Here is a 12,555-nt window from a genome sequence, read left to right as displayed (position 1 = left end):
CAGGTAAAAAAAAAATCTGAATTTACATTTTTTGCTCATGATTACAGTGAAAATACTCCAAAAAGACACAGATCCCCCCCCCCCCCACAGGCCCCCAGGGTATAAATATGGAGGAAAAGGTGGCATTTTATAAATGGGCATGTAACATAACAACAGGAGTGACATCACAAGAGGATAATGTTCTGCTGGGGCTGACACAGGGATGCAAAGTCATGGAGAGTGAAAAAAGGTGACGGATACCAGGGCAGACATAAAACCACTCAAAAATCCTCATATTTTGGGCTGAAAAATGTGACTGTCACCTAAAGGTGACTAGTTTGCATCCCTGTGACATCACAAGTGGTAGTTCCATTTCATGGAACTACCACTTTTTGGAGGACGACATTCCACCGTTCCTTTTACGCCTTGGCGCTGACCTGGTCGCCCCCTCAATTGCCCATATATTTAATTTAACATTTGTCACGGGCGAGATCCCGGCCATATGGAAAACTGCTCAAGTTACACCCCTCTTTAAAGGTGGTGACTTGAGCGATCTAAATAATTACCGTCCCATTTCTAAATTGTGCTGCCTTGCCAAGGTGCTTGAAACCTTGGCGAACGTACAGCTCCGTGCATTTCTAGATACTTACAACATTCTTCAGCCTCATCAATCTGGTTTTAGACCCGGCCATAGCACGGTCACTGCCACATCCCTTGTTTTGAACAACATTCTGAATGGCCTGGATAGCCGCCAGCACTGTGCGGCTCTCTTTGTAGACCTCTCCAAGGCCTTCGATACAGTAGATCACAACATCCTGTTTGCTCAGTTGTCCGCCATCGGATTAGATGACCCCTCAGTCAGATGGTTTACTAACTATCTGACTGGAAGGAAACAGTCTGTAACGGCGGAAAATATCAAATCCATTTCATTGGACGTCGGGAAGGGTGTGCCCCAAGGTTCCATTTCCGGGCCTATCCTGTTCACTCTTTATATAAATAACATTTTTCTTCCTTCTGATCTCTGCAATGTCCATTATTACGCGGACGACACAATCTTATATTGTTTTGGACCCACCCCGGCACAGGCCGTCTTATCTTTGCAGGCCGCTTTTGATTCGTTGCAACGGTCCCTGTTCGATCTTAAATTAGTTTTGAACTCCACTAAGACAAAGTGGATGTTGTTCTCAAGATCTTTAAACAGAAATGATAATTTGTGTATCCGTACGCTTCAAGGCGACCAAATTCAATTAGTTCATTCTTATAAGTATCTTGGTATTTGGTTGGACACCAAACTTTCTTTTCATGTACATGTAGAACATCTCACAAAGAATTTGAGGAGAAAAATCGGCTTTTTGTATAGAAACAAGTCTTGTTTTTCACTATTGGCCAGAAAAACTGTTGTCCAATCTTTGATAATGTCAGTTTTTGATTATGGTGATGTGATTTACATGTATGCCTCTCCATCCGTCTTAAAGCCTCTTGATGCTGTATATCATAGCGCTCTGCGTTTTGTTACAGGTGATGCTTTCAGTACACATCATTGTATTCTGTACGAAAATGTGGGTTGGTCCTCCCTGTCGGAGCGTAGAGATCAGCACTGTCTGATATTTATTTATAAAGCATTAATTGGGAAACTTCCACCTTACTTATCCCCACTCCTTTCTTGTAACAGTGGAGGTTATCAAACACGATCGCGGTCCTATATCAGACTGTCTGTCCCACGGGTGCGAACCGAACAAGGAAAGACCGCTTTTTCTTGGTTCGCCCCCAACAGATGGAATGTGCTCCAGGAAAACTTAAAAATAGATAATTTGATCCCGCTTGCTTCTTTTAAAGCACTTTTAGAAAGCATTCCTCGCAGGGTGTGTTCATGTTTTCTTTGAAATTATTTAATTATGCTCTTGATGCTTGTTATTGTCTGTTGTGTTAACCTGTAATTTTGTAACTGCTGTATATGTTCTTTGTACACCAGGGCTCCCTTGTAAATGAGAGCTTGCTCTCAAGGGACTCTCCCTGTATAAATAAAGGTAAAATAAATAAAAAAAATAAAATAAAAATGGACCAGTGCCCCCTGCTGGTTACAAAAACTAGTCTAAACGCAGCTGTGTGTGATTGGGGGGAAAAATCCCCCCAAATCCCATTGCTATATAACCCTTCCATATATTAATGCAATGTGGTCTCCAACCTGCACCATGCTCTTTAACCATTGAAGTCAGCTGAATTACCTAGCGCCAGGACGTTTTGGCACCATCTGGTCGTCACTTGTCCTTCTACTGCCGTCTGGGCTCATCCCGACGTTTTAACAGCACTGTCATCTTCTTCAGCCGTGAGAGCCGTCCAAGCCTCACTTATTCAGATGTGCCTCGGCAGGGTGAGACTGAAAAACATTGTCTTTAATATATCAAGGTAGCTCCTAGCTCCGGGCGTCATGCTCATAAATACTGTCCGCCTCACACCGGAACTACTGTACTTCCCTCCGGAAGCAAGAGAGAAAAGGTCGCCCTGCGATGCTTACTTAAAGTCACAGGTCCCTACTTCTACCAAGCAATTCAACCTCATTCAAAGATCAAACAGTCAGAAATACATAGGTAAACATGATCATATTTGAGTTGAAGGGGATACTGCCTACGCTACCTATCGATCCGTAACAGTTACCAATGCAAGAATTGGAGGATACTATCTATTCATTGGATATCCAGGCTTGACCCTGCATTCTCCACTATGCCACTTTAGACATTTTCCATGCCCACCATCCATCTCAGGTGTTGAAATTGAATAAATGACTCGTTGGCTCCAAGATTTTTAAGATGAGGATTTTGTGAAGGAATTGAGTGTCCCGACGACGCACTGCATCATCTTTATAGTTATTTGCTGGTAGTGGGGCCCACTGCTGAAACAGGAAGGAGGGCTCATCCTCACTCTGACCCTGACCAGCAGGAGCTACTATGCTTCCTAAAACAATCCCAATTGTAATATGTTCAAAGGACAATTTTTGTGTTTTCTGGTCTACTTCCCCTTTCTGCGGTCTTTCCATCCTGAAAATTGTCTGGGGGAAACTGGTTACCAGTCATTAGAATAAATGTTTAGAAGAGAGCTTGCCTAAAGCCCCGTTCACACAGGATGCTGAAGCAACGCTCAACTTAAGCTCTACCTATGCTGAACCCACAAGTTTCATTTAGGCGTCCTTGTTAACAGGCGAAGCCGTTCACACCACCTGCGCGCATGCCACGCTGACGCCGTGCCGAAGCCACGCTCACGCCTTGCTCAAGCGATCGTTCAGGATTCACGTCTATTCCAAGCGTGATGCGTGCTGAAGCCGAGCATTGGTCTGTAAAGCCAGGCATGAAGTCATTGGGAGTTGTGGGCGGGTTCAAGGCGCACCGAGTAGGCGCTGAGAGGAAAAGAGAAGGGGCCCTATCTTCGCAAAATGGTAATTTAGTGTTTGCGCTCGTTTAACGCCATGCGCAATGCAAATTGGAGGCGGGCACAAGCGCATGCCTATTATAATTGTACTGGGCATAGGCGTGCCACATGCCAAGCAGGCGTTTCAGCGCTAAAATGTGGGGATAGATGGCATTATCCTATCGTCAGCAGCGCGAAATTACTTTGCGCTAAGAGCTTTGAAAAGGACCTCTTAGCCGCTAAAACATTCGCTGCGCTTGAGCGCACCATAATCTCCGTGCAGCGCAGAAACGTCATTACGCACGGACGTGCACAGCGACTGGACAACCCGTTCTCACTCCGAGCGCGTAGCATATTGACGCTTTGTCCCGTCCCTTGTGCGTCGCTTGTTACTAACATGGTACCCTTGAGTGACCCATGAAACGACTTGGGCTTTCCGACTAAACTCAATGTAAACCCATGGAAGTCATCTTTGACGCTTATGGCAACTGCTCCCCCATTAGCCTAACTGCTCCCCCATTAGTCAACTGCTCCCCCATTAGGGTTTGGAGGAGCTAACCTCTCCCAGACCCTAACCCTAAACTTAACCTCTCCCACCCCCCATGCCTAAACCTAACCTCCCCCAGACCCTAACCCTAACCCTAACCTCTCCCACCCCCCATGCCTAAACCTAACCTCCCCCAGACCCTAACCCTAAACCTAACCCCTCCCACCCCCCACGCCTAAACCTAACCTCCCCCCAGACCCTAATGGGGGAGCAGTTGACTAATGGGGGAGCAGTTAGGCTAATGAGGGAGCAGTTGCCATAAGCATCAAAGATTACTTCCATGGGTTTGCATTGAGTTTAGTCGGAAAGCCCAAGTCATTTCATGGGTCGCTCAAGGGTACCATGTTAGTAACAAGTGACGCACAAGGGACTGGACAAAGCGTCAATATGCTACGTGCTCGGAGTGAGAACGTGTTGGACTGGAGCCAGGGCCGTGTCTATTACCCTTAAGATCATTAACCAGCATAGTACGCAGCTCCTCCAAGTCTGCTGGAAGAGACGCCATTTTGCTCGTCTTTTTCCGGCGCAGTCTGTTTTCTTTGTCATTACAGAAAGAACGCAGTGTTCAATGGATTTTGCCACTAAAACTCAATGCTTGTGTAACCGAGTTGAATCAGCGCGGATTCCTCGTGAGTCCCGAGTGGTAGCGAGTGGATTGGTTAAACTCACTCCCCAGGTATAAAGGCATGTTAACCAGCTCCGCCAAGGGAGCTAGCTCTCTTGGTGTTGCGGTTAACATGCTGGACTCCCAAGCCGAGGGTCGGCAGTTCGAATCCACCCCTGGACAAGCCCTTAACATGGGTTGCTGCAAGTACCACCTACACAACGCCGTTACACTTGCAAAGAGGAAAAGTGTGTAAAAATGTGCGGGAGCCTCCCTTTCTCACATGCTAACCGGAAAACCAGTTTAAAGTATTGTAACTAAAAATCAAACTATTGTGTTAAAATGACATGAGACAGCTGTATTGAATTTTTGAATAAAAGCATCACAGCTTTCACAATGTGCCATAACTTTTCCTACACTCACTTCCTGTACAATCACAAAAGGAATTAATTTGAGTTATGTTTAACTCCTTCTGACTTTTAGACTCACCAAAATCCACAGTTCTTTCTACGGATAAGAAATGTTTTAGTACAGCAGTTTGTTGTGTTTTTTGTCCGCCCTGCCTGCAGGACTACAGGAGAGAGATGGAGGATAGCAGGGGGTTGGGGGTTTCTAGTCACTGACCAAACACTATTATTTCAGTGATTGCTGTCAGAATATAGAGCCATTTAACACTTATTTTAACACAAAAACATCGCTGAATGTACCTTTAACCGGCTGTTTCAGTGCATTTCAGTCATGCAGACACTAATGAGGGCAAACGATGGCTTAGTAATGTCCCGCCCTCGATATGATCTGTGCTGTCCTCTCCTTCCTGCAGTAAGAAGCACCTGTCTGCCGTTCTGTACTCGCGAGGCCGCGAGCGCCAGCTGATCCTGCAGCGGCTGGCCGAGGTGAAGAGAAACCTGGGCGCTGGCCGAGTCCACTCCCGACAGATGACAGGGTTTTATTTGGGGACATGCACGTCACCATCAACACAGACTGCCTGTCCAACCTGCCCTTCTCCTGCCTCACCTTCTTTCTACCCGACGACTAGTCCCACCCACTGCCGAAGCTTGGACAGCGTGCAGCGAGCGGTGGTGTTGTGCTTGGCTGTTTTGACTCATTTCTCCAACTTAAACGAACAGTTCACCCCCTCATGCCGGTTGAAATGCAACAGGCTATTTCCAGTAGTCTTTACCAGGGATTTCATTTCCTCATTCGTGGTCTGTGTCACCAACTCTTGGGTGAACTGTTCCTTTAAGGCCCATGCCCTCAAACACAGCCATCTAACCCTTGATATTTCTGCAAAACTAGCTGTAAACTGTTTATTGTTAACAGGCAGGAAAAGCAGAAATGGAATTTTACTTGCTTTGCACATTTTATTTATTATTATTTTATCTCCCATGCAACAGGTGTGGTGGAGAGTTTTAGTATCCCATGATGGTCTCTAAATGCTGTTTCAGAGGCTTTTCATGTCGGGGGTGGGGGGGGAGAGATATTAATACTGTACTTTAAATTTTCTAATTTAAAGATATTGAATATTGGTAGAGAAATGCCATACAGTCTATAAATATCAGTATTGTGTTTCAGGAATTATATATATAGGAATTATATCTCTTAGGTCCTCATGTTGGTGAATGATGAGGTCAAATGTATCTGTTGCTGTGTCACTGCTTAACCAGTTGTTGCTTTTAATTTTGAATCTGAGTAATTGTAAAATTTTGAATGAACTAGAAATCTTGCTCACTACGTGCACACAATTTCTAGGGTGGAGACTCTGGAGAAACTACCTTTTCCCCTTAACTCACACTTGTCCTCTTCTCCCTACTTATACTCCCACCACTTAGCCTCAGGCTCAGCGAGGAATCACAATTACTCAAGTGACATCACTGATGACATCACAATTGCTCAAGTGACATCACTGATGTAATTTCCGTCACAAATCGTGACTGACACCACCACAGACAGAGCCCAGACTCTGGAGAAACTACCTTTTCCCCTTAACTCACACTTGTCCTCTTCTCCCTACTTATACTCCCACCACTTAGCCTCAGGCTCATCGAGGAATCACAATTACTCAAGTGACATCACTGATGACATCACAATTGCTCAAGTGACATCACTGATGACATCATTTCCATCACAAATCGTGACTGACACCACCACAGACGGAGCCCAGACTCTGGAGAAACTACCTTTTCCCCCACAGACACCACCCACTTAGCCAATTGAGAAGATAACACTAGAATACTCAGTGAAGAAGAGGGTAAAATGGCCAGAAAAGTAACAGGCTGATTCCTTTCAACTCTAATAAAGCATAAGCAACACAAAGCAGCTAAATGTCAAACACTGGTATCAGGTTTCTGATGTTGTATGATCAAGAATAATATTTAATAAACCTGGTGAGACGTAGGAGGAGCCCGTACAGGGGGCAACCCACAGAGCCCAGTCCCTCCACGTGCCAGAGCCTCCCGGTCCCGGCAGAGTAGTTCCGGAGCAGCGGATTGAGTGGCCCTGTCTTTCCCTAAGAGGGCTGACCGTGGGTAGCTACTGGGACGTAAGTCGGGGCTTGATCAACCCCAGCTGGGTCACCTGGGCGAGGGTGTATGATGTTGCGAGACCCAAAACATCCTATGACCCCAGGGTACATCACTGATGATACGTCCCAGTTGCATCCATGTGATGTTTTTTTCTTCTTTTTAATAAAACCAACATCATCAAATCAAGCAACTGTATTTGCACCTTGTTTCTTTGTGGACAGATTAAAAACATTCAGAACAGATATCCTCCATTAGAGGAAACAGAACAATCCTCAACAGTGCAGAAGAAACAAAGTCTCTTTTTCATGCTTAAGGAAACATCGTAACTCTTCATCATCTCAGATCGAAATCATACACTTTGTCGAAATGAGTACGGTTCGACCACAGCCCCTCGAGGCCCCTGTGGCTTGTGATCAGCATCCCGCAGGTCAATGAGCACCTTAAGCGGAGGAGTGATGTTCTCCAGGACACCACCTGGCTGCTGCGCAGGGTGCAGCCGCCAAAGGACATTGGAGCGAGGAGGAAGAATGAAGGGTTTATAGGGGGGTATTTGAGGCTATTGCTATGCTGTGCTAACCATTTAATTATAAGATTTAATAAATTGTATTGTTGTAATTTATATTACTGTGGTAAAGTGTGTTTGAGAGATATGGGGATGTACACTCACCTACAGGTTTTAAAGTTAGTTAGGATACTCTTACACACACACAGGGCCTGGGGATGTGGGTGAGTTGTAGATGACACACACACATTTACACACAGTTGAGCATATGCACGCACACACATTTATATTGAGGGTGGATGAAGTTAAGTTAATTGTGTTTAGTGGGGTAAAGATATAAATGGTATAATCATGTATGAGGAGTGTTTGTTGATCATTGTAATAAGAATATAAAATGTGTAATGGGGAAGTAGAGTTGATGTGGGCTTTGGAAATACAGTGGTGTTACCAAATGTATGTGGCCATGTTTCCAGGAAAAGTCATGATTGTGGAAATGCATTTTTGCCCCGGGCGGGGTAGGCCACAAAAGAGTGAGGTGAATTGACAGACGCGGCCTGAGACGACCTGGCACAAGGGAGGGTACGGCCTGGGGTGACCTGGCACAAGGGAGGGTACGGCCTGGGGTGACCTGGCACAAGGGAGGGTACGGCCTGGGGTGACCTGACACAAGCGAGGGTACGGCCTGGGGTGACCTGACACAAGCGAGGGTACGGCCTGGGGTGACCTGACACAAGGGTACGGCCTGAGATGACCTGGCACAAGGGTACGGCCTGAGACGACCTGGCACAAGGGTACGGCCTGGGGTGACCTGGCACAATGGAGGGTACGGCCTGGGGTGACCTGACACAAGGGTACGGCCTGGGGTGACCTGACACAAGGGTACGGCCTGGGGTGACCTGACACAAGGGTACGGCCTGGGGTGACCTGACACAAGGGTACGGCCTGGGGTGACCTGGCACAATGGAGGGTACGGCCTGGGGTGACCTGGCACAAGGGTACGGCCTGGGGTGACCTGGCACAAGGGAGGGTACGGCCTGGGGTGACCTGACACAAGGGTACGGCCTGGGGTGACCTGGCACAAGCGAGGGTACGGCCTGGGGTGACCTGACACAAGGGTACGGCCTGAGATGACCTGGCACAAGGGTACGGCCTGAGACGACCTGGCACAAGGGTACGGCCTGGGGTGACCTGGCACAATGGAGGGTACGGCCTGGGGTGACCTGACACAAGGGTACGGCCTGGGGTGACCTGACACAAGGGTACGGCCTGGGGTGACCTGACACAAGGGTACGGCCTGGGGTGACCTGACACAAGGGTACGGCCTGGGGTGACCTGGCACAATGGAGGGTACGGCCTGGGGTGACCTGACACAAGGGTACGGCCTGGGGTGACCTGGCACAAGGGAGGGTACAGCCTGGGGTGACCTGACACAAGGGTACGGCCTGGGGTGACCTGACACAAGGGTACGGCCTGAGGTGACCTGGCACAATGGAGGGTACGGCCTGGGGTGACCTGGCACAAGGGAGGGTACGGCCTGGGGTGACCTGGCACAAGGGTACGGCCTGGGGTGACCTGGCACAAGGGAGGGTACGGCCTGGGGTGACCTGACACAAGGGTACGGCCTGGGGTGACCTGACACGAACCATATTTGGGTGATCAGATGAAGTAAGAATGGAATGCAGAAGTATAGGATGTCGGCAAGGTCCGGTTTGGGGTTGCAGGTGTAATGGGGAAGTGTTGGTGGGAAAAGTTACAGGTATGAGGTAAGAGTGGGGTAAGAACCGCATGATTTGGCGGAAAAGTTAGTATAAAAGACGGGGGGCACTCGGTAGTGGGGTCTTCTCGTCCCGCCAGCTCATATATCTGCATGCCAACAGACATGAAATGGCACATGAGATCCAGTTAGAATTCTTTGCACATAAATACACTTTCAAGTTCCCCATAAGTGTTGATCTGTGGGTGGCAGTATTATGCTATTGTTGCGTCTACTCTGCTGCATATTGTAAAGGAGAAGAACAAACCATGCATGTGGATCATTATGTGATCATGTGGATCGCCAATGTTTTCTCCCCATTCTGTCCATCTGTTAGGAAATCTCAAAAAGTTATCAATGGATTTGCACAAATGGCTTCTCACTAAAAGTTATATAACGTACGAAAGGATTCATGTAACACCATCAGACCTTGTGGCCAATCAGCGGACAGAAGAAGAGCCAAACCCTCTATTATTGGCCCAATCAAAGGAAATGGAGGCACTGGAGAGATTTTGCAGTTTAGACATAACACCCTACTGTTTCCAAAACTTGGTCCAGTGGTAGAAGGGTAGGGAACCGAACAGATATAGAGAGCTGATTGGTCATGTGTTGATGTGAGAATCTGTGTCAAGAAGAACTGGAACCAGAAGTTCTTGTTTTGACCGAGCCAAGCTTCCAAAGGAAACGAAGAAACCCCTACATCTGATAATTATTTATTTTGATTTCCAATCAGGAACTGAAGATCTACTTTTTCTGTTTTTAGATCATATTTTGCGAGTCTATCTGCCTCCTCATTTCCCTCATCTCCAGACTATCCCAAACTCCTAAAAGCCCCACACCACACAGACTAAACTCTCCTTCCTACACGACCAAGTTAAAATGTTAAATGTCATGAATGAGGCCCGCCTTGGGACTCTTCACAGACCCCAGCTGATGAATTGAACACGTAGCATCATGACTCGGCCTTCCTCTCTACACCCACCATGCTGCACACCCAGATTCAAGCTGTGTTTGTTGTGGATGTCCCCAGGGCGATACATCTTGTGATAAGCAACTCTTGTTGTGCAATGTGCAGCCAGGGACAGTACAATGCTAATAAACAACAATGTAATGGCTCAACTGGGCCAGTTATTATTTAGAGTTGGCTGCATGAAATTGAAAACAGAATAGAATAGAAATAGAACTCCTGTCCTCATTTGAGGCCTTTTGTTTTTCCTGCTTAAAACAGTTACAGCAGACAGCATAATTTCAACATAGAAGAGTAATCTGACGTTACAATGTGTCCTCTGCACTTTCTTTTGTAATTTCAAATTTCAAAAGTCTAATTTGAACTATGTCCACCCATCCCGTTAGAATTACATGGGGAGGGGGGATCACAGCTAACATTTGTTCTCTTTTCTATATATATAAAAAAAAGTAATTCCCATCTGTGACTACTCTTGTTGTAATCACACTCATGGAAACGTTGGCATGCAGCAAAGCATCTGAGTGTGTGTGTGTGGTGGAGTGAGCATTTTATAAATAAGACAAAATTTGCATAGGGCCTACTTAAAAAAAAAGTTTTCCCAGCTCAAAGGCAAGGGGGTGGCCAGGGGTGGTGCTGTCCACCCCTGAAATTTGATTTGTCACCCCAGGTGCCACCCCAAAATCCTGAGGGTGCTGGCCTCTGTGGTCGACATTACTGTCTTTCAGAGGCTGCAGCGGGCTCATTTTTAAAGCTAGAATCGTTGAACTTCCCTGCTCAAATATGATATTTCAGGGTGCAGTTTCGAGCATGTCACCAGTTCTAGCTGTGATCGTACATGGGCAATTCCAGTTTTGCTTAAACAGCTTCCTTTTGCTTTCTTTCACTTTAGGTTTGAGCACGTTATCATAAAATGTTTGTTACTTGCATTTGTTTTCATTTTCCCCTCGGTCATATGTCTTGAAAAGAGGAATTGGATCTTGAGACGAACCCCCCTCCAATACACACACACACACACACACACACACATACACACACACACACACACACACACACACACACACACACACACACACACACACACACACACACACACACACACACACACACACACACACACAGTATCTCTTTGGTGGGGGACAAAAAGTAACTCAGTAATTTTTACTCAGAGGACATTTCAAATTAGATACAGTACTTTTTACTTTTTAGTACTTTTACTTCTGTAAAATGTCAGCAAACTAACAGTATTCTACTTGAGTTGGACTTTCTGGTAGTCTTTCCATCACTGCTAGTCAGTTCCCCCTCTCTTCTTAGCTGTCTTTCATACGTACGTCGTTTGGACTTTAAAATGTTGTTCTAATGTGAAAACACCATAAAGGCGTGTTTACCAGTCAAATCGGCTGCTGCAGTTTATAGGCCTATGTGTTTGGAATGAAAAGCTGCAGACTCTCCCTGGCGAACGAATGGCATTCCAAAATGAGTCCCAACCAGAAAGGGAATTTTGGAAGGCAGCTACGGTAAGTAATGTGTAATGACTTACTGCTATTGAAATAACACTATCAACCCCTAAAGATACACCATGGTCACTTTGTGCAATTGGGTATGTAAAAATCCCCCATATTGCTTCTACAAGAGGGAGTGTTGACACTGACAGCCTTAAATTGAAGTCAATACACTGCATTTATGAACACATTATTATTCATAAATAAGTGAGAGCTGTAGTAAAAATGTAGTTGTTGTTAAAATAGCCATACTGTATCATATGTGACCAGAGTATCATGGTGAAACAAATGTAGCCCTCGACTGACGAAGCACTTCTCGATTTTCTAAGGAAGTGAAAGCCACAATTTCAACAAGTTTCAACAAGTTTTTACACTATGTGTTTGTAGGCCTATATGATAATATGTTTGTAGGCCTATACAATAATATGTGTTTGTAGGCCTATACAATAATATGTGTTTGTAGGCCTATACAATAATATGTGTTTGTAGGCCTATACAATAATATGTGTTTGTAGGCCTATACAATAATATGTGTTTGCAACTTGTATAGCCTTTAGTAATTGTTTTATCTCCCATAAGTACAACAACAAAACAAAAGATGCCCCCCTCCTTTTTCTTTTTTTGCATGTTTGCAAGAGGAGGGAAGCTGGTTTGCATCTGCTGTGCTCACATTGCTGTCCAAGTGCCTTTGAGCAAGACACGGAACCCCAAAATGCATGCTCATTACGTGTATTATATTATATTATACACACAATGAGGGCATTCAGTTCTTAGAAGTGA

The 12,555-nt window shown here is 45.8% G+C and overlaps 1 protein-coding gene across 1 annotated transcript in view; it reads left to right on the top strand.

Moving 5' to 3' along the window:
• The window catches only part of exoc3l4 (exocyst complex component 3-like 4), a gene marked incomplete at its 5' end in the record, with an annotated part of 38,509 nt that extends 30,897 nt beyond the window's left edge, over positions 1-7,612 (top strand). The window contains one exon of the mRNA XM_083632995.1: positions 5,353-7,612. Coding sequence (XP_083489121.1) covers positions 5,353-5,405 — 53 coding nt within the window. The 3' untranslated portion in view covers positions 5,406-7,612. The remainder of the gene's footprint in view (positions 1-5,352) is intronic.
• Between the last annotated feature and the right edge of the window lie 4,943 nt (positions 7,613-12,555).

The sequence above is a fragment of the Poromitra crassiceps genome (assembly GCF_964638095.1).
Source record: "Poromitra crassiceps genome assembly, chromosome: 3".
Classification (NCBI taxonomy): Eukaryota; Metazoa; Chordata; class Actinopteri; order Beryciformes; family Melamphaidae; genus Poromitra; species Poromitra crassiceps.
This window is presented reverse-complemented; position numbering and strand designations above follow the sequence as displayed.